General features: G+C 35.0%; 1 protein-coding gene across 1 annotated transcript in view; it reads right to left on the bottom strand.

The window, feature by feature from the left end:
* Nucleotides 1–27,045, bottom strand: part of AHR (aryl hydrocarbon receptor) — a 49,659-nt gene that overhangs the window by 14,073 nt on the left and 8,541 nt on the right. The window contains exons 2-7 of the mRNA XM_021689559.1: nucleotides 23,914–24,101; nucleotides 8,912–9,015; nucleotides 5,927–6,016; nucleotides 2,756–2,879; nucleotides 1,888–2,018; nucleotides 285–487 (exon numbers count right to left, since the gene is read on the bottom strand). Of these exons, the coding sequence (XP_021545234.1) occupies nucleotides 285–487; nucleotides 1,888–2,018; nucleotides 2,756–2,879; nucleotides 5,927–6,016; nucleotides 8,912–9,015; nucleotides 23,914–24,101 (840 nt within the window). The remainder of the gene's footprint in view (nucleotides 1–284; nucleotides 488–1,887; nucleotides 2,019–2,755; nucleotides 2,880–5,926; nucleotides 6,017–8,911; nucleotides 9,016–23,913; nucleotides 24,102–27,045) is intronic.

The raw sequence follows: 27,045 nt of genomic DNA, 5'->3' as shown, positions 1-27,045 counted from the left end.
GTTATAAAAATGTAAAACAAGCCAACAATAAATGTCATCAGGATACTGAATCTTAATAATATAAGCAATTCATCTTCATGATACACAAATTGTGACAAGTATTGTAAAAAATTATAAGATGATCTGTGAGCCTGATGAAATTATTTTAAAAGGCTATACTGACAGAGTATGAAGTAACAGCTCACATAATAATAAACATTATAAGCTACACTCTATGTTTTACGTGCAAAGAGATTTACTGCAACAAACATTTAATGAAATAAAACTGCAAAAGTTTTACTTACTTGGCATCACAAGCAGTGGGTGTAAAGTCTAGTTTGTGTTTGGTTCTGAAGATGAAATTTTTGGTTCGGATCTCCAGGATGGATGGTGGCTGAAGGGGAGTCGCTATGGCAAACAAAGCCAACTGAGGTGGTAGTACTGATCCATCTTTCCCTTTCTTGTTCTGTCCATGAAGATACTTTAACCTGCCTTGGAAATTCATTGCCTTAAAAAACCAAAACCAGTTCATTAAAATTAACACTTTAAAACTGTTCATTTCAAAAGGCCTAATCGTGGCCATTTCCACTCTTGGTAATTCCATAAAAGTTCCTGAGGCTGACTAATGCTATTTTCATGCCTTTCTCCACAGGAAGCCCATTACAACAATCCCCAAAAGTCAAACGAACACTATCTTAAAAGGGCTGACAAGGGAATTGTCACAACAAAATTACCTGTGTCACTTTCTGAGCTCACAAGTGCCCTGTCATTCACACCTAGCATACTAGTCCCCCCTCCCCTTGGCATTCGGTACCTACACTTCCTCAATGAATGAACAGTGATAAAGTCATTAAGTACACATTAATTTTCAAATTCAGATGAGCTATAGTCCATAGCTCACTGTCTGTTTCATAACTCATGGTAATCTTTTATATAGAGATAAAATGCAATTTTATTAAAACGCTACAATGAATAATAAAATTCACGTAAAGAATGTAGAACTCTATTAACAGTAAAGGGCACTTTTAGAAGACAGAGGAAACAAAGACAATTTAAATGTGAACATGATCAATTTAATTGCTTAAAAGTGTATTAAACAGGCTGAGGGATGATTCTGATCTCAATATATGATAGCAACACAAAGAAGACAAGACCCAATGATATAAATTCCATCTCAGAAATACGTATTAACTGAACATCAGTACTAGGAAGACTATCTCAAAGCACAATTCTACCTCTGGGTCAGCAAAATTATCTTCAGAAATAAACACATCAACAAAATTCAGTTTGCTAATATTTAAGATTTTATTATCTATTTCAAACTCCTGATAATTCACAAAGGTAATGTGGATCATGCTTTCCGTTCTCTTCTTCTGTACCCAGCGGAATGCACTATCTTAAGGACAAAGACCACTACCACCTCAAGTAGCCTGCTAGAGCTGCACGTTCAGCCTGCCCAACGGCACCTCACACCACGTGACAATTCTGCAATCACGAATATACAACCATTTTTCTAGGTGGCAGTTACTGTAGCTATGTAGAAAACACCATGATAATTTTTCTGTCTGGCAAGGATTAAATCCGAAGAGGGTAAGCATTCTGTTGCTAAATAGGGCTACAAAGTTCTCAGTCGCATACATTAAAAAAGTCCTAAAAATAGGCAAAATACAAGGTTCTATGTTATTTCACTCAGTCTTTGTTACTACATCCTACAAGACTGAGATTTTGAGTTATGGAAGATACTGGAAATCTGAAAAAAGTTATCTTTACTTCCCATTATGAAATTATTTTAATAAAGGAGTTTTAAAAATCATACTTGAATCTAACCAAAGAAAATGGTTTCAGTTTTCTTTTTTGCTTTCTGAAAATTAATAATAATTGCCAGTATCATAAGATTTTGCACCTTACCAGAAAACCAGATGAATTATCCAGGAGACATCTGAGTCGGCACACAAAGCTCCTTTCCATAAAGGAAGAGTTTTCTGGAGGAAGCTGGTCTGGGGTGTAACAGCCTACTGCCTGTGGCAGGCCATTAGCCTCTGTAGAAATAATAGCAACATAAATTTATGTGTCATTTTGCTGTATAATCAAGTGTTTGGATAGCTGAAATTTGTGTTAATTTCTAAACTGGATTCTATTCTGAATACAAAAAAGGAATAATCATTTTCAGAAGAGTAGCTTATGAAAAGAAACTAAAATGTACAGAGTATCACTTCTACTACATACTTTATTCAGTTTTGTTTTTATATCTGTTGTCAACAATATCCATATTTTCTAATACTTTTTATCTTAACACTTTCATAGACTTCTAAATGCATTGTATGTATGTTAATTACACTTCAATAAAAAATAAAAAATAAATTAAAAAAATAACATAAAAAAGCATTGCACTGAGACAAGCTTTTATATACTTGCATATTCCAGTTTGCTTTTTTATTTGGTCCATTTTACAGACAGAACAATTTATACATACTTGAGTATCAACCTTACATATTTCTTCCAATCTCTCTCAATAGTCTAAGTGATTTTTATAAAATATATTGCTGAAAGGGGCACCTAGATGATTCAATCCCGTTAAGCATCTGATTCTTGATTTCCACTCAGGTTGTGGTCTCAGGGTGTAAGATCAAGCCCTGTGTCTGACTCCGTGCTCAGCAGGGAGTCTGCTTTTCTTTCTCTCTCTCTCTCTCCCTCTGCCCCTTCCCCCACTGACATACTCTCTCTAAAAAAGTACATAATTTTTTTAAAATCACCACACTATCATTTGCATTCTTACCATCAATTTTTTGTCCAGAGTCTGTACACTGTGAAGGGTTTAATGTCCAGTGTAGCTGACGCTGAAATTCACCTCGGTCTTCAGTATGAATAAGTTCATATACGCTCTGATGTATGACGTCAGACTAAAGAAAAAGGATACAAGGAAACTTTTTTAACGTACTGATTAAAAAAATGTGGCTCACTGAATTAATTTCAAAATGTAGCTAGATTACTGGGTGCTTGTCAGTGGTGATGAATGCACATCAGATGGTCACAAAGCTCTCCAGTCATCCTGATAGGAAAAGCCAGAGAGAGGGGAGCACTGTAACTACTCAGCCAAAAGTTATCTGCCATCACTTTCTTACCTGAATGCTTTTCAGTCAAGTAGGTCACCTCCTCACTCCTTAATTGCAACACATTAAATTCTGCTCATTTTTATCCATTTATTGATTTTTTAAATTTAAATTCATTATGTAACATATAGTACATCAGTTTCAGATGTAGAGTTCAGTAATTCATCAGTTGCAATATAACATCCAGTGCTCATCACATCACATGCCCTCTTAAATGCCCATCACCCAATTGCCCCAGCCCTCCATCTACCTCCCCTCCAGCAACCCTCAGTTTGTTTCCTGGAGTTGAGAGTCTCTCATGGTTTGTCTCCCTCTCTGATGACTTCCCATTCAGGTTTCCCTCCCTTCCCCTATGATCCTCTGCATGGTTTCTTATATTCCACAATGAGTGAAACCATATAATAATTGCCTTTCTCTGATTGACTTATTTCGCTCAGCATGATACTCTCCAGTTCCATCCATGTCGATGTAAATCTAAGTATTCATCCTTTCTGATGTCTGAGTAACATTCCATTGTACGCATGCGTGTGTGTGTGTGTGTCTATCACATCTTCTTTATTGATTTATCTGTCGATGGACATCTGGGCTCTTTCCACAGTTTAGCTATTATGGACATTGCTGCTATAGACATTGGGGTGCATATGCCCCTTCGGATCACTACATTTGTATCTTTGGGGTAAATACCTAGTAGTGCAATTGCTGGGTCGTAGGGTAGCTCTATTTTTAACTTATTTTAAATCCTATTTCTTTCACAAAACCATGTCTGAAAATCCAGTCATCTTAGACTTCTCTGAAGCTTAAAAGTATTATGTGTTTCTTTCACTATCCTCTAATGATTTTCTTTATATTAAATTTTTACTTCTGGTACACTCCAGAAGAGTAAGGGATTATGCCTTGACCAGCTTAGAATCCCTCCTCCACTTCTTGCCTCTCAGCAAGTCAGACTTTGTGGCAGGGCCAGGTTCCACTATCTACCTAGTTTAGCTATTTAGACTTAAATTTCCCTGTGAATTTAATCTAGCATTAAACCATCTTGATGCCATCCATTACCCAATTGCCACAGTTCTCATCTAAAACACAGACTGCAGCATACACATTCCCTTAACAAAAACTCTTGCAGGTTTCTATTGTATATATGACATAAACTTCAGACTATATAACACTGCAGACACTGCTATTCAAACCAGCAGCCTTGGCATCACCTGTGAGCTTGTTAGAAATGCAAACTCATAGGCCCCACTCTGACCTACTGAATCAGAGTATCTGGAACTGAGGCCCAAAGATTTTAGAGTTTTACAAGTGAGTCTTAGACACATTAGAATTTAGGAAATACTGATACATAAGAATAGCTAGTATTCATGATCCAGCAATTGCACTACTGGGTATTTACCCCAAAGATACAAATGCAGGGATCTGAAGGGGTACGTGCACCCCGATGTTTATAGCAGCAACGTCCACAATAGCCAAACTGTGGACAGAGCCAAGATGTCCATCGACAGATGAATGGATAAAGAAGAGGTGGTATATATATACAATGGAATATTATGCAGCCATCAAAAGGAATGAGATCTTGCCATTTGCAATGACGTGGATGGAACTGGAGGGTGTTATGCTGAGGGAAATAAGTCAATCAGAGAAAGACATGTATCATATGACCTCACTGATATGAGGAATTCTTAATCTCAGGAAACAAACTGAGGGTTGCCGCAGTGGGGGGTGGGGTGGGAGGGATGGGGTGGCTGGGTGATAGACACTGGGGAGGGTATGTGCTATGGTGAGCGCGGGGAATTGTGCAAGACTGTTGAATCACAGATCTGTACCTCTGAAACAAGTAATGCAATACATGTTAAGAAAAAAAAAAAAGGAAGATAGCAGGAGGGGAAGAATGAAGGGGGGGAAATCGGAGGGGGAGATGAACCATGAGGGACATGGACTCTGAAAAACAAACTGAGGGTTCTAGAGGGGAGGGGGGTGGGAGGATGGGTTAGCCTGGTGATGGGTATTAAAGAGGGCACGTTCTGCATGGAGCACTGGGTGTTATGCACAGACAATGAATCATGGAACACTACATCTAAAACTAATGATGTAATGTATGGTGATTAACATAACAAGAAAAAATTTTAAAAAATAGAATAGCTAGTATTCAAGTGTACTTACAAAACTGTTCTCAAATTAGATGTTCTTGTCCTTCAAATATGACAAATACCTTACCACTCCATTTATGCACCATTTATTCAATAACATTAAACAAACTAAACATGTTCATCTCTTAAAGCATTTCCAGTCTACTGTTTACAGTACTTGTATCTTTTCTTTCCTGTGTTCCCGCCACAACTGTCCACCTGTCTAAATCTTATGCTTTCTTTAGATTAGCTTAAATACCATTTCCTTCAGGAAAGCTTCCATAATCAGCTTGAGTCCGAATTAAAGGTATGAGCCATGATATTTTTGCCTATACCTTTACATATCACCTCATTCATTTCATAGTTGCCATATGCCCTCTGGTATCCGTAACCAATGTGACAGCAAATATTCTCTTGTCTGCCCGCCCCTCTCCCCTGATCCAAATCCTATCTGCCCCCAACATGAATGTTTCTTATATATAAAAAAACAATCTCCATGAATCTCATGAACATATAAGAAAATTGTAATGTAGTAAATTATTAATTATATAAAAATTATTAGCTACAAATATATAATTTTATTCTATAGCATATTTTAATTGACATTTTATATATACAAATTATCATTTATATCCCTAAAACATATGACAAATAAAAAGTAATTTTCTCAAAAAAAAATTTTTTTTTTACATGGCCTGAGAAAAATATACTTACCTGCTGAAACCCTAGGTAATCTTGTATGGTAGAAGAAGCATAAAAGACCAAAGCATCTGTGGTGACAACCAGCACAAAGCCATTGAGAGCCTACAAGGAAAAAAATTACAAAATTAGTAATGTGACTAAATCACAATATTGCCACTCATAAATACTGACTTCAGTTAAGGCTGTTAGTTTTATTGCTGAAAAATCTTCTCTTTAAAATGGTTAAAATGCTTACATCTCAAACACAGACATTCCATCTACTGTGCAATGAGAGGAATCTATGCATACCTTTTGATTTAGATAAGGAAAAGCTTACAGCTCAACTTAATGCTCAATCACAGCAACTTTAATACAAAATTGGTTCTTCTTCATGCTTTGGATTTTCAGAGATTATAGCTATGTGTACCTGGTAAGTCCCCCCAGGATGAATGGTGGTGGCACCCACCAGGAACTTAAATGTTTAATAATTAACACCTTCACAATTAAGTAGTCTTAAATTTCAGTTGGCAGTAACAGTTACACCCATTTTTATATTTTCTCCTTCTGAAAATATCTTCTTTGTAGAGAAGAGTATCCACTGATCGTATGCATTTTATTTTGTAGAGTGTGATGCTTGTTCAAACAGTCAAATGAATTTAGTACTTTCCAATAAGCTCATTGGAAATAAGCTCATAAGCCAGAAAAACACAAAGATAATTTAAGGTACAATATCACACACTTTTAGACAAATGTTAATTGTCAGAAATTAACTGAAAGCCTTTAAAAAGAATATGTGCGTACCAATTTTATGTATATCTCAAATGATCTTAAATACTATATGGTACAAGGTTATTACTTATACTGAATTATTATTAAATGAACAGAAAGAATATGCTAATTACATATTAATGAAAGAGATTATCATTTTTTAGTCTTAATCACAAAGATCTGCCCTACTTATCTGAAAATCATGATGAGGTTCACTTACTATTTAATATAAAAGAAATAAACTGCAATTGATAGTGTTATTTATAGTTTCAACTGCTGTTAACTCAAAAACGAAGCTACGGATTCTACTAGGCACAGTAGTAAACAGCATGGGCAGAACATGATTAAATAAACGAAAATGACTGAAATTAATAATGGATAATGAAAAGATACAGAAAGTCTTTTTATTTTCATTTTTATTCTTTATATAATAGTCATAAATTTAAGCTAAGCTTGAAGGTAATTATTTTAAATTTTTCTTAATAAAACACTTCAACATTTTATGTATCTCCTTTGTTAAAACTAAAGGAAATGATTTGTCATTAAAAGTTTCATGGCAAGTAGTATACTGTATCTCTGGAAACATTCTCTAAGTCTTAGGGATACTCAGTTGATAATCACATGTTGAAAGTATGAAGTTAGATGCCATTATGGCAACTGTATGTAATGAAATATGCCGTTTTCATATATCTAAATTGCTTCTGGCCATCTCCTCCAGAAGAGATCCCTCCAACCATGGTCCTAGCAAATCATATAATATGCGATGCTTCCTATTGGAAACTAGTTTACAAGTGATATCCAATATAATTCAAAACAGATGCATTTATTTTAAATACCTAAATGTTTCCAATTTTCAGATAATTAAAAAGTGACACTAGTCTTGCATTAGTATTATTTTATTCTCTATCCTTTACATAGAATATGTTTACAATTTGCCTAAATATTCTAGGACGGAAAAAATCATTGGCCCATAATTTAAACTGCTTTATCAAATGTTAAGCATTCCATATTTGTTTATTTTCACTTGAAATAAAGGACTTCCTTATTACTTTACTCCATAACCCAAGGTGTGTGTTTAATCACATAAAGCAGCAATTATAAAAATGTTTTCCTATGACCTGAATAAGGAGCCTTTATGTTTCAAGCTATTATATACATAAAAATCCTCAGTCAGGGATAAGAAGAGGACTCCTGCTTGAATATATTTAATTTGTTTAACCCAATGGGGGCAAAAGTTAATTTTCACAATTACAAAAATAATAAAAAATGTTATAAATTGTTGGGTTGCACATAAGGATTTTCAGAATGAATTAATGGAGTTACTAAAAGTTGCAGCTACTTTCTACATGATGGCAAATTAAGTTCTTCACTCCGTTCACTGGGTGGAACTGAAAATGAATATGTAATAGTAATAGCACATATCACACCACACATCTTCATTCTATCTGTTTTTCAACAAAATAAATGCCTGAGAATTTTAGTTAAGAATCAAGCATCGTATTAGTTCCAAGAAATAGAGCAAAAAAAATAATAAAATATATTTTTAAAAATTAAAAAAATTAAAATATTCTCTGAGTTCTAAAACAAAAATCAGGGCTTCTAGTTGTTGAGATAATCTTTAGCATGTTGATAAGACACAGCCCATAGCTAAGAGACAATACAGTTACAAAATACATTGAAAAATAAAATTCAGGTTAAGAACAATTTTGAACGATTAAGTAAAGACAATTAACTGTTTTAATAAAGCTATATTCCTGGAAAAGCATATATAAATTCAATGTCTTAAATGAGAACCTTTAAAATAATCTAGGAGTTCTTGCTAAAGAAATACAACAGGGAGGGGTGCCTGGGTGGCTCAGTCGTTAAGCATCTGCCTTCGGCTCAGGTCATGATCCCAGGGTCCTGGGATCGAGTCCCGCATCAGGCTCCCTGCTCGGCGGGAAGCCTGCTTCTCCCTTTCCCACTCCCCCTGCTTGTGTTCCCTCTCTCACTGTGTCTCTCTCTGTCAAATAAATAAATAAAATCTTTAAAAAAAGAAATACAACAGGGAAATTACTAAGTAGACTTCCAATCTACTTGATACAATTACATTTTTTCATATACTAGCATTACAGCACTATTGCAGTTCAGATGAAAGTGACATGAAACACTGGGTGAGTTCTAAATAAACTGGAGTAACTAAAAGACTGATCCATTAATCTTTCATTTACCATGTCTTTATTATGAGAAACTCTATTTACTAAAATTTACCTGTAGTAAGAATTCTCCTTCTTGCAGATGCAGGTCTTCTCTGAATTTTGTTCTACAGTTTTCCTGGACTTCATTCCTGTCAGCTGGGGAGGACTGTAATGAAACTATGGAGAAAAGGGAAAAAGCAATGATATAGTAAGGAGTTTCTCAAGTAAGTGATTTCAAGGGCTATCATGGAAAATCTCTATGTACATTACAAAGACACAGTCTGAAATATTGTTATCTACTGGTTAAGTAAATAATCCTTTGTCAATGAGTGGTTTCCAAATCAGTGGACAGAGTGCGAAAAATAATTACAAATAATTTAGTAAAAAATAACAAAATAATTTATTAAAAATCAGTTGTGATGAGCTCATTATGATTTTTGGCATATAACTTAAGAGTTTTAAAGAATTGCATGGTGCTGCTGTACAAACTCTTCCCACTCCTATTCATTTACTTATGAGAATAAGGTTCCTCAGAACATAACCTATAAAAAGGATTTTAGTATCTATCTATCTATCTATATCTAAACAGTGAACTTGTAGTGGTGAGGAGAAAGAATCAACCATCAGCCTTATTAAGAAATATATTTCCATTAAGTTTAGAATCCTCCTGTCTAGTTTTAGAGTAAAAAGCAATTAGTATTATTACTAGAGTCTTGTTAAATTTATAAATCAACTCATGGAGATTTTTTTTCCAGTGTTGGTGCTCATTACATCACATGCCCTCCTTAATGTCCATCACCCAGTTACCCCATCCCCCTGCCCCCCTCTCCTCCAGCAACCTTCAGTTTGCTTCCTATGATTAAGAGAGTCTCTTATGGTTTGTCTCCCTCTCTAGTTTCATCTTGTTTTATTTTTTCCTCTCTTCCCCTATGATCCTCTGTTTTGTTTCTTAAATTTCACTTATCAGTGAGATCATATGATAATTGTCTTTCTTTGATTGACTTATTTCGCTTGGCCTAATACCCTCTAGTTCCATCCATGTCATTGCAAATGGCAAGATTTCTTTTTTTTTTTTTTTGATGGCTGCAACTCATGGAGAACTAACATATTTATGATTTTGAATCATTCTATCCTTCTGTTCAAATCTGTATTTTTTGTCCCACTATAGTATTTTAAAGTTGTTCGCAAAACAGATTTGCACATGAATTTTTATGTTTATTCCTATGTATTCCATCTTCAAAAGTGGCTCCTCCTTCATTATTATCTTCTAACTCCTTGTGGGTTATATATATAAGGAGAAGTCTGATACCATGGCGGGATGCTTACTTCTGGAGGTAGCACGTTGCAATGCTTTCTCTCCTCCCCTCCATCTCTCTTCTTCATTGCACACGTGTGTGTGCATGTGTGTGTGTGTGTGTAGTCTGGGAGGCAATACAACTGAAGCGTAATAATAGCTACTGTGTACTTACTTAGAATTTTTCCAAAGCACTCTCAAATATCATTTCATTTAATCTTAGTAAGTGACAGAATTAAGTTCACATCTTAGTTCTGCCATTTACTAAATGTGTAGGCTCTCTAAGTGTATGTCCCAATATGTCAACTGTTAACTGAAAACAAACAACAAAAAACCATCTTGCCAGGTTATTGTGAAGAATAATGAGAATATATGTGAAGTTCCTGGCATACGGCAGCTCAGCAGTTCAATAAATGGTAACTTTAATTATTAGCAGTGTTTCCCAGATCCTATAGACTATCTTGTTATAAAGTATAACCTTTTCAATACAATTACAATATATTTCCATTTTTCTTATCTATTTTTGACCTTTAATATTTAAATAAGAGAAATCATTAAACAAAATGGACTTTGATATTCTTTTTAAGACTATTTCATTAGATTTTTTATTGTGCCAAAGATCTTCTGGCTCGGTGAAAAACGAGATTTATTAATAACCAGATTTACTCTCAGTTTGAGCAAAGCCTCACATATAACACATGTTCATGCTGAAATCTATTTTCTGGTAAATCAATGCATGTGTCACACTGCAATCTTATGCCAAGTTCTTGCCTTTGCAGAACCTGAAACACACCGCTTTTAAAGAAGAGGCCAAAAGTTTGGCCTCTGAATGTAACAATTTCAAAAGGCCAGAGAACATATTTCCTTAGGCCAAAAAAATAGTTTGAGGTACATAAATTAGTCTAACAGTTAATCAAGATCAAAGGAAATGCTTAATATTTCTCATTGAAAAGGAGAAGAGAAAAAGGTCTTTTCTCCCTTCCTATTCTGCTGCTGCTTGCTTTCAAATGGCCAAATTTGCTTGAATGCACTAAAACGTCATAATGTCAGGGTTAACTACACTCTGTTACTTTCCCAAAAGCTCCAGTGTGGGCACCATTTAAGAGTTAAAGCAAATATCCATAAGATTTACCATTAAAAAGAAAACAACAAAATCAAAAACCCTCACATTGCAGAAAGAAGCAAAGTAATTGTAAAAATGGATAGATGTTACTAGTATCAAATTTTAAAATGTCTACATTATCTTATTAGGAATCTTTTAAAATTAATATTTAATGAATAGAATTGATGTCAGTTCCAACTAGAGTTACTGGACCACTGAGACTATTCATCTCAGAGTAATTTACGATTTGTTTTTGGCCTTGTATTGGGGATATTGGCCAACACAATTATACATCAGACAGAATCTGCCTTGAGTTGGGAATATAAGTTAGGAAATAAGAACTAGAAAAGAAAGTCAAAACATTAAATAGCACAATGGGATTTCATTAAAGTCTTGAAGGAACTTGAAAGAAAAAATAAGGAGAACAAACTCTTTTTTAAACAACAACGCTTACAATTCTAAATGTTGGGAGGTTAAATATTTAATAGTGTAAGTAGGAAAACTGACAAGTGCATATTAAGGAAGGATCACTGGAGAGTTCTTCCAAAAATATTTCTGTTGCTCTTATGTTCAAGGTTAATAAATAGTAAAGGATTTAAGTAAATACTGTGCAAAGATGAGTCCAGGAAAGATGAATTCCCTTAGCATTCTCACCTTAAAAATACACCAATATGACTTTTTAGAAATCTTATTTTATGTCAGGGCCTTTTGACCCAAACTGCAATTTTTGCCCCTCCACAAAGTTTTGCCTCTATTTCTTGACCTCCTACCACCTTTCCCTTCTCCTTCTTTTTTTTTAAAGATTTATTTATTTGACAGAGAGAGACACAGCGAGAGAGGGAACACAAGCAGGGGGAGTGGGAGAGGGAGAAGCAGGCTTCCCGCTGAGCAGGGAGCCCGATGTGGGGCTCGATCCCAGGACCCTGAGATCATGACCTGAGCCAAAATCAAGAGTCAGATGCTTAACGACTGAACCACCCAGGCGCCCAGACCTCTCCCTTCTTAAAGTTGGTAAAACCACCTTAATACTAGTCACTTTCATGTATACATTTCTTGCCTTGATTAGAAAGCAACAGAAGAGGAAGATAACATGGGGTACTGTTAACCAGTGTCCTTCCTACCAAGTAAGTGGCCTGAAATAATTTCCTTAATAATATGTGATACTTACTGAGCACACACTGTATGCCAACAACTTTCCATATATTAGATCTTATTAATCTTTATAATAATATCCTACGAGACTGGTATTGTTTTGTCCTTTCAATGAAGCTGAGACTTAGGTTAAGAAATGGTCTCCAGGTCAGAGAGTCTGAAGTAGTGGAGCTAGATTAAACCCAGGTAGCCTAACCCTACGTGTTCACGCTATGATTAACCAACTGCTGGACTCCTCCCCTATGCCAAACACACTTGACCTGTAGTGTCTTCATCTGTATGTGAGGACAGTGATACCTCTGGAGACACATTCTTGTTAGGGCTAAAATCAGATGTAGAGTACCTCAGTAATGCCTGGAAGCCACAATTTGCAGCCCAGGATAGAGATAGATAATGGGCTAAATGCTGAGTTGATATACCTTCAAACCTTTTTGAAAAGCTGACACTAAAAACAAGAATCTATTAGGACTGCTATGATGTCTATACAACATAGATTTGACAGTACTTCACAACTTTAAGTTGTTATAAAAATTACATGCATAATCAGATGCACAGGACACTTTAAACATTGCATCACTGGAACTAAATTCACGACATTTTCTAGAAACAAAATGTAATATTTGAAAGTAAGTCACAGCCAATTCCGCTACTTGCGAATCATTTGCTGAAATAAACATTTGTTAAAATCTTCCTCATCTGCAAGAACACCACACCTTCCAAAATACAACAACCTGACTTTAAACAGTCTGTGGAATATTAAGATAATAAAGCATTGAAATATTTCAACTATTTCCTCATTGAGAGCTCAATGAAGCAATTATACAAGAATTTAATCTAATTGATGAAGGAATCTAGAATGTAAATATTATCAGAGCATTATCAAATGGTCATTTTACCAACTGATTCAAATCTTACTCCCACAAGTATTTAACCATATCCATTTCCTATATGACAGTTTCCTTCCTTATACATCTAAGCTTGGATTTCCACTTCTCCCTACAAGCCAAATATTTCCTCTTTGAAAAACATGCTCTGAACTGTTCAACAGAGAAATTCCTGAAGGAGAAATACTGGCATGTGGTAAACTATATTTTGTATGTTACTATAGTTCTCGATTAAACAGAAAGATGACAATATCTTGCCAGGAAAAAGCATAACACTTTTAAATCTCTTTGTGTTGATATAAATTCAATTTATTTTATAATAATATTTATCATCCCCTTTATTACTTCTGCCAGAAAAAGTTAAATTCCATTGCCACGGTGATATAAGCATAAAAGCAAAGCTATCACTATAAAATTCAACCACATAAACTTCTATAAATTAGAAAGAGTTAAGTAATGCAGTATTTCTCAAATATAAGGAAAACGGTCCTAGCTTAGTCCAGGATAAATTAGTATTTACAAATAAATTCCAAATAATATATTAAGTGTACCTAATGAGAGCTTCTTCTACATACTTTGGGGTAAGAGAGAGATATTTCATTTCAACACAAAGTTTTCATTTGTTTGTAAATCAAGTGTTCTTTTGAGGGGAAGAAGGAAGAAACTGAAATTAAAGAAAACTATACTACATTCTAAGTTTCTAGGACACAAAGATTAGGTCTACACAGTTTACCCAATAGTTTCTGATGATATTGACAGATTTTTTTTTTCCTACCTAGAAATTTCTAATCACCAAGGCAGAATGAAGGTAAATTCAGTTTTTAAAAATGCAAATGTTAGTTTATACCTTTATGAATGAATGTAGGTTGCATAACTGGTAGTTTACGTTCTTTTTAGCAAATCTGAAAAGCACCATTTTAAAGCTGATTAAGTCCTTAAAAGTTAGACTTATTCCTGCTCTCAATTAAGTGGAAACCAACTTCCGAAGATGTTTAACATTTTCCCAGTTTTACATTTCATTATACACAATTCTACTGTAACTGTGATAGGTCATTGAATTAACAGAACCAACAAGAGCAGTTAGTTTACCTGTTCAGTGGGGAATGAGTTGCATTGAGCTTTCCACATATACAAGAGTGGAATTCAAACTGCCTTCTGTAGCAGACTTTAATCAAGTAGAGCAATGATTCTCAAAATTTCACAGACATTAGAATCATAGGAAGGCTATGGCTATTAAAACACATTGCTGCACTTCACTCTCTAAAATTTCTGATTTAGGAGATGTAGGACGGGGCCTTACAGTCTGCATTGCTAACAACTTCCCAAGTGATGCGGAGGACCAGGTGCCATATTTTATGAACCAGTGACTTTGGAAATTTACGATTTTGGAAATAACTTACAAGTGTTCCAGATCTCACTGCCTTATTATTTTCTAAAATTATCATTCTCTGCTTAAAGAGTGCTCTTATTAATATGAGTGTCTTCAGGAAATTACTCAATGCCAATTTTATAAAGATCAAAAGGGAAGCATATAATTTAAGACCAAAACAAAAAATTAAAAATTCTGTATGTATGTTACAGCAAGTAGCACACTGCCCAGAATTTATATCCTCACCAAAGTAAGGCATGTCACCTCTACCTGAACAAATTGTCTAGATGTGTGTGCCGCTTCAGAAAAAGGAAACAATATGGGGAAATACATTATTACGTATTATGTTAAAAGGCTAAAAAGTTAATTAGCAAATTTCCATCTCTAAGTCAAAATACAGAATTAACTCAAGAGATTGTCAGATGATATGAATACCAGGTCTGAAAGGCCTCTATGCATATTCCACGGTGACCACAAGATCATCCATTAAAACACGTAAAATATCAGTATTCCGCAAGAAGTAATTATAATTTATGTGACAAATTTAATTATAAAATTGACTTTTCACATCTCATTTTTTAGGATAAATCCACCACAAACTTAAAGCATGGGGCACACAAGCATTCTTACTGTCCATGTTGAGAGGATGAAGACCCTGGGCAACAGTGAGGTTAAAGGTCGTATCGAAGGTCACAGGATTAACCTCTATGTCTCCTGCCTGCCAGTGCTTTTGTTACAGGACAATCTCCCTCCGTCATGCTAAGATAAAGAGAAGGAATGCTGCCTCCGTAACAGAGACCAGACATATGACACTAGACACTATCAACAATCCAGCTGACAAAAGAGTATCTGTAAAACTGACCGTAAAAGGCACCCCACATTGTATGAGAAAATTTAAGGCTAGAAGAAACCAGAATAATTCAATACAATTTTAGGCTAAATTGATTCAACGTGACTACTTATTTCCCTTCTCAACTGCCCACTGGAAACACCTGAATGGTTTTCTGGCTTCTATGGACAATCAAGGACCATAATACTACTCCTGTAGCATTATGATTTTTTTTTGTATGGACTTTAATTTCACTTTAGTTTATATTTTCTTGCGCAATTTTCTTTTGACTCTCTAATTTAAGAACTTGAAACACCAAATGAAGGCATCTTTATGCAAACTATCACCTCAGCACACTTTTATATTCTGTATACACACAGATTTGCTTTCCTCTACCTCTGCTCATCCTTAAAACATCTCATCTCTAGTATTTTTTCTCTTATTCTGTATGTTCTCCTCTGGAATATCTTATTCACTTTCATGATTTAGAATATTATTCCCACTATGTTACAATGACTCCAAAATCTAAATCTCCAGCTATGAATAAATGAATTTGAGTTACTGATTAAAAATGGTTGATCAAAAAGTAGAAAAACTATAAGAGCATGATTTAAAAATAAGACATAAACATGATTACTAAGTAAAATGATTAGTGGTAACATAACTGCATTTTATTACAGGCTTTAAAGTGATTAATTTTCTACTCTATGTGAATACAGTTTCTAAAACACTATAACAGAAAGATGTTGTAGATTTCCATTAACCAGATCAAAAAGCCACACAAAAAATCAAACAAATTAACTATAGGGGGGGAAAGGAAAAAATGCTAAAAGTTGGCTGGCTTTAATATTACCGCAATGGTAATCCTCCTTTTAAAAAAAAGGAAGCTAAAGGCATCAATTTATGTTCACCTGGAACTGTTCATGATCAAGCGATTAAGGATCACAGAGATATATATAACACTAGGTAATGATCAAAGAGAAAATCCATTAAAAAGCAGTAAATTTTAAGAAGGAAAAAAGCAAAACATAATATAAAGGGTATAATGAGTGCAGGTTCAGTCTGAATCTTTGATATATACTTGTCATTGTGTTTTTTGAAAATACTTGTCAAAGCAAATGAATACTCAGCGATGGAAGTATTCTATATAAAATATCATAAAATATTACATTTATTCATAGCATCTGGGGCGCCTGGGTAGCTCAGTTTGTTTAGCATCTTACTCTTGATTTCAGCTCAGGTCATGATCTCAGGGTCGTGAGATCAAGCCCTGCATCCAGTTCTATGCTGAGTGTATAGTCTGCCTGAGATTCTCTCTCTCCCTCTCTCTCTGCCCCTCCACTGCTGCTCATGCTCTCTCTAAAAAAAAAAAAATTCATAGTATCTAATGAATCTTTTAAGTTAGACTATTTGAAGAAAAGAGAAATTAAAGTCCTTATCCAAAGAGATCATATTATTAAATGTAAGAGCCAGGATTTAAATACTACTTCAACTAGACTCAATAAGAATATTCTACTATTCTTTTTATTCATCCATGTTTCAATTTGCATAGATTTGATGGATAAAGTCATGCATTAAAATTTAAAAGAATCTTTAGGGCGCTGGGTGGCTAGGTTGGTTAAGCGACTGCCTTCGGCTCAGGTCATGGTCCAGGAGTCCTGGGATCGAGCCCCACATCGGGATCCCGGCTTGGCGGGGAGCCTACTTCTCCCTCTGACCCTCTCCCCTCTCATGCTGTTTCTCTCTCTCTCTCTCTCTCTCAAATAAATAAATAAATAAATAAAATCTTTAAAAAAATAAATAAAATTTAAAAGAATCTTTAAATTTTATAGCTTTATTTATGGAAGCTATCATGAATATTATAATTAGTTACATGTCTTAGAATATGAATTCTGGAAAAAAAAATAGGTCAATTATAAAAAAAAGTAGGTAATACCAGAGATAAAAGAAACTCAATACTATATGATGTGCTCATCTTTTAGGCAAACAAACCTACCATAGACATTTCTAGAATTAAGAAATCACATTTGCTGTGATACCATGATACTGAAATTTTTGTAAACTACTTGGTATACAGTAACTTAAAAATTATAGCAATGCAGATAAAATTAGCGTACAAATCCCATGAATGAAAAGCACACATACAAACCCACTAAACTTTATAAAGCTTCAACCCTCAAAAGGGCTTTTTTTTTTTTTAAAGATTTTATTTATTTATTTGAGAGAGAGAGAATGAGAGAGAGCACATGAGAGGGGGGAGGGTTAGAGGGAGAAGCAGACTCCCTGCCGAGCAGGGAGCCCGATGCGGGACTCGATCCAGGGACTCCAGGATCATGACCTGAGCCGAAGGCAGTCGCTTAACCAACTGAGCCACCCAGGCGCCCAAGGGCTTTTTATTTAATTCATTTCTCTGCTTGTTCAAGCTCATTCTTTGCATATATGTTTCTCAAGGTAGTGTTCTGGGTTACACGGACACCAAAACAGGATTGAAATCCAGAGAAACACACAAGCTGAAGATTAATAAACACAATAGCTCTCTTCCGAAAACCTAAATGAACTGGAAATGAACTGTTAAATAACTAAAAAAGGAAGATCAAGAAAAGAACACAGATAATTTTTTAATTTAAAATAAAGTAAACAAAGATCCATGGTAAACAATGAGGTCAAATAAATGTTAGCTCATCACATTATGTAAATTAACTGCTGTCATCATCCCCTCAGAGCATTTTTAGACTTTGTGAATTTAGAACATTCCAATATGTCAATATTACTACACTTTATAAAATGGTGATTGTTTTAAATATGTGTAATGGTTCAAGAATCAGATTTTCCCCTATGTTACTTAGTTCTTTTTAAATTTATTTATTTGAGAGAGAGAAAGCACGAGAGAGAGCATGAGAGGGAAGAAGGTCAGTGGGAGAAACAGGCTCCTTGCCGAGCAGGGAGCCCGACGCGGGACTCGATCCTGGGACTCTGGGATCATGACCTGAGCCAAAGGCAGACGCTTAACCGACTGAGCCACCCAGGCGCCCTATGTTACTTAGTTCTTGAACTAACCAGAAACTGTTCCCTCTAACAGCTGTATAATGCATGAGTTGGGAATTAGAAACTCAGATCCCCAAACTCACTTCTGTCAGGCTTCCTAAAACCTAGACAAAATCATCTCTTTCTTGTTTCTAAGTTTTCCTTTCCACAGATTAAATTTATAGATCTCAATTATAAAGATGTCACAAAGAATAACCCATGGCTTAGATATAATGGAGGAAGTAAAAGACCTCACAGTTAATAATTATATTTTAGTGGTGTAATATGTACTATGAATATTTTATTGAAATAACAAATACTACATGCCCCTGATCCCCACTATTGCCTCACTGAAAGAAAACTTTTCTGCCTCTTCTACTTCATTAGATAATCGTGTCTCAGCAGAGATATGAATTAATCATACCCATGTTTTTAAATTTGGGGATGCTGTCCAAAAGTAAAATAATTTAAACACAACACTTACATAATGATGTGTGTTTTAAAAAGTGGTAACAAGGGGCACCTGGGTGGCTCAGTCGTTAAGTGTCTGCCTTCGGCTCAGGTCATGATCCCAGGGTCCTGGGATCGAGCCCTGCATCGGGCTCCCTGCTCAGCGGGAAGCCTGCTTCTTCCTCTCCCACTCCCCCTGCTTGTGTTCCCTCTCTCGCTGTGTCTCTCTCTGTCAAATAAATAAATAAAATCTTAAAAATAAAATAAATAAAATAAAAAGTGATAATGAAATCTAACTCAAGTTTTTTTATATGCTGCAATTACTCTTACTAAGAATGAAACATTACTATACGGATTCCGATTGGTCAACAAGCCCAATGTCCGCTGTTTGACCTGGGACTAAGAGACACAATACGGTAGGAAACAAGCCTTTCCCTTCATATCAACCAATTTCAGAGGCTGGGCTGTAACCACCCAAATCCTACTCTCCCAGAATAAACTATTATTGATCATAGTGATTAAGTTATTTAAACTTGTTAGTTATTTTCCCTCTCAGAGGTAACATGGTATTTGAGTTTAATACCCATTTTGTGCAAAAAAACAAAACAAAACCTATTTTGTGACTTTAATGCTCCACTTTTCTTTTTAATTAACAAAGGAAGGTTTAATATTAATATTCTAGAATTTGGTGAAGAAGTCTGAACATAATGTTAAAGATTTTAGGTGTTCAGTCTGTATTTCCAGAACCTAAGTCCACACTGACTTGTCAGATCACAGCTCCATTTGGTCATTTAACTGTCCTCAGGTCTGGACTGATCTAATCTGTCTTGAGAGGCAAAAACCGCACTTTACCATGTTTAATCACCAACATTAGAAAACATCAATTTTGGATTTGGGGTATTTATTTTCTAAAACACTAAAGACTCTACAGAGAAACCTCAAAGATACATAATTTTGAGAAGTCTTCAGGGGAAAAGAGAAGGTAACACAGAAGAGCAATATTACTGTGGAAAATGAATAGAATTTAAACAGCTTTTACTATTTTAATTAGTCTCTCATTATTAATATATTGCGGTTATTAATCCTTAAAACATGTCTACATGTGTGCATTGTGCAGAAACTAATAATAAAGTATCAACTTATTCTGGAATTTTTAATCTATCAAATCTACAAAGGGAGTGATTTTTAAAAAAATACTGAGTCTATGTGCACATTCCATCTATGCTGATGAAAATTTTAAAAGTACCAAGATTGCCAGACTGCTGGGAGGTACAAAAGGAGCATCCAACAAAGAAGAAAACAACCAGTGAACCACGAACAAGATAATACCCGTAAAGAGAAGGCAAAGGAGCAAAGAGATAGCTAACGAATGCAAAGGGCAGTACTGATTTGAGAACGGTACAGTTGATACTAATTTGTCCTAAAAAGATGTATGTAGCTTTCACATTTGCATCATTAAATACTTGTACATGTTTCACTGTATGAGCCAGCCAATCAGAGGCCGTGTACAAAATTCTACTGCGATAATTCCATAAAATATTTCTCACATCTGTTTATTTATAGATAGAAAATAAGATAACTGATGGAACCAACAACTATAATTGGCTACTAACAGATTATCTGGAAAAAGCAAAATATTAACAACTTTAAGTTCTAGAACTGTATTTTGAAATACATAATCTAGAATTTCAACATGAATTTTACATTGTTTTTGAGATATGTTAGTGAAATTGAGGTAATAAATTTTTATTGACTGCCTACTATGGGTCAGACATTGTTCTAAGTGCTTAAGATACAGCAGTACACATAATATCCTCAAGGAGTTTCCATTGTAGTTAGCGAAATAGGCAATATATAGTACTTTTAAGTGCGTTAGAAAAACTAAAGCATTATAATATAAAAATGAAAATTTTATAATGATTACTTCATCTGTGGCATACACAGAGTACAAAGTGAAAAATAATTCCTTGAAAATTCTCTTTATTGTCTAGAATATATACAGGTCAAGAGTTTTCAAGGATTAAACAGCCAAAGATTCTCTCAATTATTTCTTCAGTTCAAACCACAACTAGTATCTAACAAAACTTCAAATCTTACTTCCCTTGAAAATGCTAAGTACTGCATTAATAATACTGAATAGGTACATTTTTAAAGGATTTCTCATACTATATTTGTCACAGTTGCTGAGACACTATTAGAGCTATGGAGAGCAGAAATCTTTTCCTCCCCCTTTTTCTTTTTTGTGAATTCAGCACCTGCACTGTGTTTAGAATAAAGTGCAATCTTGAATTACAAGATTTATTATAAAATAATTTTAATCTAATACGGTCGAAGAAACTGCTTCTAACTATACCATAACTGAAAAATAACTAAGTCCTGTTCAAATACTTCAGAGTTATATTTCAGAATGTTCTGATTACTTAGAAAGGGATAAATAATAGTGTACTTAAATCTTAAGTGCTCTTTTCAGACAATCGTAGCAGTAGTCATGGCTCCAGAGTTTAAGAAGATCCACCCAACCTGGATTATTTAAACTCGCAATAAATAGATGTATTTTCTTGGAAAAATATCTATTGTTACAGTAAAACTTGAGTTTCCTTTCTAACAAGATTGTATGATTACTCGTTTATATTGTTCTTTCCGCAGGAATTCACACACCCCCTGTTTGCATCCTGTTATTCACTTAGAGCTTCCCTTCACTTCGCTATACTGTTTCCCTAATAGCGGGAGAGTGGTTTTAACTGCACATAAAAATCCTTGTCAGTCAACATGCTCCAAGTCTCCTCGTTTGCAGCACTTAGTATTTGTTCAGGTCTCAGGAATTACCTTGAAAAATTTATTGTCTCTGTCCTTTCAAAATTTTGCATTACCTTCCTAGATCATGGAGGTCTGGAGAAGACTACGGGATCTTTTCTACTATTTCCCTCACCTTCCATCTAATTCTGTTCCTGTATTGAACAACCTAAGAAACTACTTAGGGTATGCACTCCCACTGAAACCTAAGCAAAACATTTATAGTCTTCCTAAAATTTTGTACATTTGGATTTGTCTTTCTGAAGGCAAAGAAAAAACAATTTTAAGTTATTCAGGCATAATCAAACCCAAGTTAAATCACTGCCTCCAACTCACCAAGGATGCATATGGAAAATACAGGTTCCTTGGTTCTACATAGAAATGACACAGAATCAGCAAAAGAGGAACATGCCCTAGAATGTGCTAAATTTTCCCGGGTCCATAGTCTCTCATGATTCATCTCCCTCTCTGATTTCTCCCCCTTCAGATTTCCCTCCCTTCCCCTATGGAAGGTCAAGGAGTGAGCACTGCATGTGAACAAATGCTGAGGATTGGGACAGCATTCCACAAAGCCGGAGTGGCCTCAAGGTTACAGTCTACAATAGGGGCTCCCAAACGGCCACATGCATCTAACCCCACCACTCAACCAGAGTTTGATTCTGCAGGTCTAGGGTGGGGCCCAAGAGCTGGCATTTCTAACCAGTTACCAGGTGACACTATGGCCACTTATTTGGGGACTACACTTTGAGAACCACAGATCGGAGGAAAGTCTTCAGGACTGCACTATATAAATGAGTCCTAGAAAAGAGAAGTAACTGAGGTATGGTTAGGAAAAACAACATAGGGCATCTAGAACCTGGGGTTCTAGTTCCAGCTCTATCACAAAATGACTATTTAGTTGATAAACATACACACACACCACTGAATACCACACAACCCATCTCTAAGATGAAGGATCTGGTGTAGATGAAAACTGAAAACTCAAAGACTTGATAGATCAGAAAAAATTTAAGTGTTACTCTGAACCCTGAACCATCTAATCTTCCCTGAAATGATCATCCTATCAGTGTATATTGCCCAAATCACAACTGTTAAACTACATAGCTTTTATCCAAGATAAAGAACATACACAGCAAGCAAAGAAAAAAAAATGCCCAGACTAAACAATCAAACCATTTAAATATAAACCTAAAGGGAAATAACTGTTTTGCAAAATTCTAAACACAAATGATAAATTCAAGTATGTATAAATATGTCTAGGGCAGCAGTTATCAGCATCATCTGAGAGCTTGTGAGAGACGCAAAATTTCCGGCTACCACCTAAACCTACTGAATAAGAACCTTCATCTTAACAAGATCCCTATGTGATCTGTAGGCACCTTAAAGTTTGAATAGCATTGACATAGGCCACTGAGGTTTTATCATTAATTCTTTACTACTGTTTGTAAAATAACATGATATATTTAAAAGACTGAACATTTCCGGGAAAAAAATCTATTTCTGACATATAAACAGATAAAAGAAGAAACTGAGTAATTATTTCACATGAGAAGATACATTGAAACATTATCTTCAAACAAAAACTTCCATTTAAAATACTTTATTACTATGAAATAACATATGGTTAAAAGATAACATCACCTAGCTCAAATCACTAACTTCAGGGCTGAGTAAAACAAGGTACAGGGATGCTAAGTGGTTTGGTTAAAATCGAATAGTTTGCCATGGCACAATGGAGAGTGAAATCTAATGCTACTGACTCCTACAATAAAATACCCTTTCTGGTAGAAAAAAAATTTAAGTACATTTTCCTGGAGTAAATTACACAGTTAACATAAAGTAGAAGTGCACATAATTTTTAAAGAATGAAATATCTACACAATCATATTGAAGGAAATCAGCAAAATATGTTATAGTATACGTGTTTTATTCCATTAAAAAAAAGAGAAAGAGAAACTTTCGAATTTTGAAATCGAATTGGAAGAAGTAGAACTGGAAACGGACTACTTAATATGGGCATAATGTTCAAAAAGATGATTTTCAAAGGATGACACCACATGTCATTTAAGTGGCAGCATCTTTTTGATGACTGATTCTGGAACATTAGTTTTTAGAAATACCAAAAGTTTGGCTTTGTTACTTAAATTTTACTATACATTAATAAGCGAAACTTCTTACCATCAAAGAAGCTCTTGGCTCTTAGGTAACTGACACTGAGCCTAAGAACTGAAAGTTTGTCCAGCTTATTAATAACATCTTGTGGAAAAGGCAGCAGACTAGCCAAACGGTCCAACTCTGTATTAAGTCGGTCTCTATGTCGCTTGGAAGGATTTGACTTGATTCCTTCAGCTGGGATTGGCTTGACACTGAAAAACAAACAAAATACCACAAAATACTTTAAAATACATAAAGCAAAAATTTTATTGCACTGTAGCTCCTCAAATATTTCTCTAATAAAACAAACACTTAAAATCTACTTCAAGTTAACATAAATCCTTTCAAAATGTTCCTTTCGTATCTTAATTAAGAAAAACAAGGGAGTGGGTAAAATTCTTCATCATGTTTTACTAAAAGCTTATGGATCCATCTTAAGAAAATGCTGAGTACATCTTATGTACCTCTTACTTCCTTTACTTCATACATTTGTGGTATCATGATTCCCAATAACAAATCCTAGTGGATTTTTCTTCAAACCCAGCCATTGTTAGGGAAAGGGAAAAAAAAAAGAAATTGCAATAAATAATGTGAAAATTATGCTTCTTTTGCTATCTTCTACAAGAAGCATCTTGGAATCATTTATGATGTAGATAGATAAGAGCTACCCTAAATAAAAAGCTTATCTTTATCACCCCCAGCTTCCTCTAGTTAACACTTTCATCCTGTCAGTGGCAAGTATTCAAAGCCTTTCTGGTACACCTCCAGATGATCGTTCAGCATCTAATGGGGTCCTCCAATATTTAAAAAAAAAAAAAAAAAAAGACTTTGGTTATTTATACTTGGTGATTGACAGATACCAGAGGTTAACTGTGATTACTGGCAAATTTTGCTTTTAGGAACAGTCAATAATTCTACTTAATTATTAGCTTTCATAGTTAATGTCTCAGTTAGAAAATTCAATGAAACCCCAACATTTAGCATGATTTTCATATGAGAGAAAAGATATTTATGGTTAGGAGTAGAACTTGAGCTTAGAAATGAGAAACTGGATAACTTCACACAAAGGATTTTCACAGCAGAAATCCATTATTTAAAGTGAATTTACAGATCACCAGACACCCCATAATGAAATATAGAGAAGATATTATAAAGCAAAGTAGGCCATGCTTCTGTACCTTTCCATTTGCCAGAAAAATAAAAACTTATGCAGAGTATTCTTAAAACAAAGAGTCCCCCCCCCAATTTTATTGAGAAGACAAAGACATTTTCGACAATTCAAATTATAGTATCTTAAAAGTAGAAATTGGCTTGAGTATAGTGCTATTAATTTGATTTAATCAAAATATTTCTAGATACTTCGTTTTCAATGTTATATGTGGAGAAGTAATACTTTTATAAAAATTAACAAGTCAATATAAAATTTAAATGTTTATATATTGTCCGTAACAAGTAATTTCTAAAACTTGTCTATTTCTATTTTTATTACAGTTCATGTTACTTTTACAAAAATAAGAGTTAATAAATTGGTAAAGTATATGGCGTATATACAAAACAAATCAGGTACTTTCTCCAGACTGTTTGTATAACTGCATACTTAACAGAAATTGGTGACTATTTCTCTAGATCTTTTCCCCTAATCATACTGCATTTATAATCAAATTCATCTTAAATTTCTTCAATTAATCAACTGAATTCAAATATTACCTATAATGCATGCCTACCTCATTGAATAATTCTCTACTGATTAATCACTTGTTAATACAAATATTTACTTGCACTTATCATGTCCTGGGTAGTCTAGGAAAACATTCTTCTCCTACATATTCAATAGTGTTATAGGAGCAAAGTATGTGAGCAAAGGTTTGAAAAAAAGATTTTTATAGATAAGGTGGTATCTGAGACGGGCCTTTTATTTTTTTATTTTATCTTTTTTTGAGACGGGCCTTTTAAGATGAAGGGGATTTCAGGAGGAGGCAGGACTGAGAAACAATGAACTGTGGTAAGTCCCCTGTGTGGAGTGGGAAGCATAGAGAAAAAGAGAGCGAAGGGGGAAGCTGGTTAGGCCACATTCTTGCAACAAACAGTGACCACCTACCATGGGCCAATCACAGACGACTGGGCAGTGAACAATACATACTGAAGTTCCTGTTCTCATGAAGCTTACATTTCAGTGGGAAGACATATAAATAAATAAATGAGTGAATAAACGTAAGGCTCTGGGGGCTGGTAAGTGTTAAGAAGAAAAATAATAAGCAAGATAAGGAACTAAGGAGTGACAAAGGTGCTGGTTTTGATAGCCAGGAAGGGTCTCTGATGTTATGTTTCAGCACTGACCTAAATACGACGGAAGAGTGAGCCATGTGGGTGTCTGAGGAAAAAAATGTTAAGACGAAGGAAACAGTAAATTTCCCCACAGAAATGGTATAAAGTTAGGCTTCGGTATCTGGGAGTCATCTTTCCGCTGGGATTTACATGACCAGTCTTGTGTTTTACTAAGCTGACTCTGGCTATGGAGAGGATGAAATGTAGGGCAGCTCTCACTGAACGTAGCACTTCTTTCTGAAATACAAATCTATGTCACTCCTCTGACTCAAACCTTTCAGTGGCTCTGCACAGTCCATGTTCCTTAACCTAGCAAGCAAAATGCTTCAGGATCTTTTATGACCCCCTAACTGTTCCTCTGGCCTCATTCCTCCAACCAAACCCTTCCCTGTCCATTATACTCCAAAGGGAAGAAATTACTTCCTTACCAATATATACTTTGTTGCTTTCATACATGTTACTCTCCAGAATCCTCCTGTTCTGTTGCATCAGCTTCAAAGCCCAGCTCAATTAGATCCCTTTTCTAAAGTCCTCCCTGCCCTACTCATAATGGATTCCTCCTCTACTACTTCTGTACCTTATGCATCATATGCAAATGTCTTATACAACCATTCCATTAAGGAATATCCTGTGCAGATAGCATTTCTAATAAGTTGAAACTGAAATCTTGCACTCTTGGTAGCTTTCCAGTAATGATTATAAAACATCGGGGAGAAGACAGTAACACAAACACTGAGGCAAGACTAACTCATAGGACACCGAGAAATAACAGTCACGGTAGGAAAAAGAGCACTCAAGATATTCCTCCATGTGGTACTGCTGCCTATTTTG

This window comes from Neomonachus schauinslandi, chromosome 12 (genome assembly GCF_002201575.2).
Source record: "Neomonachus schauinslandi chromosome 12, ASM220157v2, whole genome shotgun sequence".
Lineage (NCBI taxonomy): Eukaryota > Metazoa > Chordata > Mammalia > Carnivora > Phocidae > Neomonachus > Neomonachus schauinslandi.
This window is presented reverse-complemented; position numbering and strand designations above follow the sequence as displayed.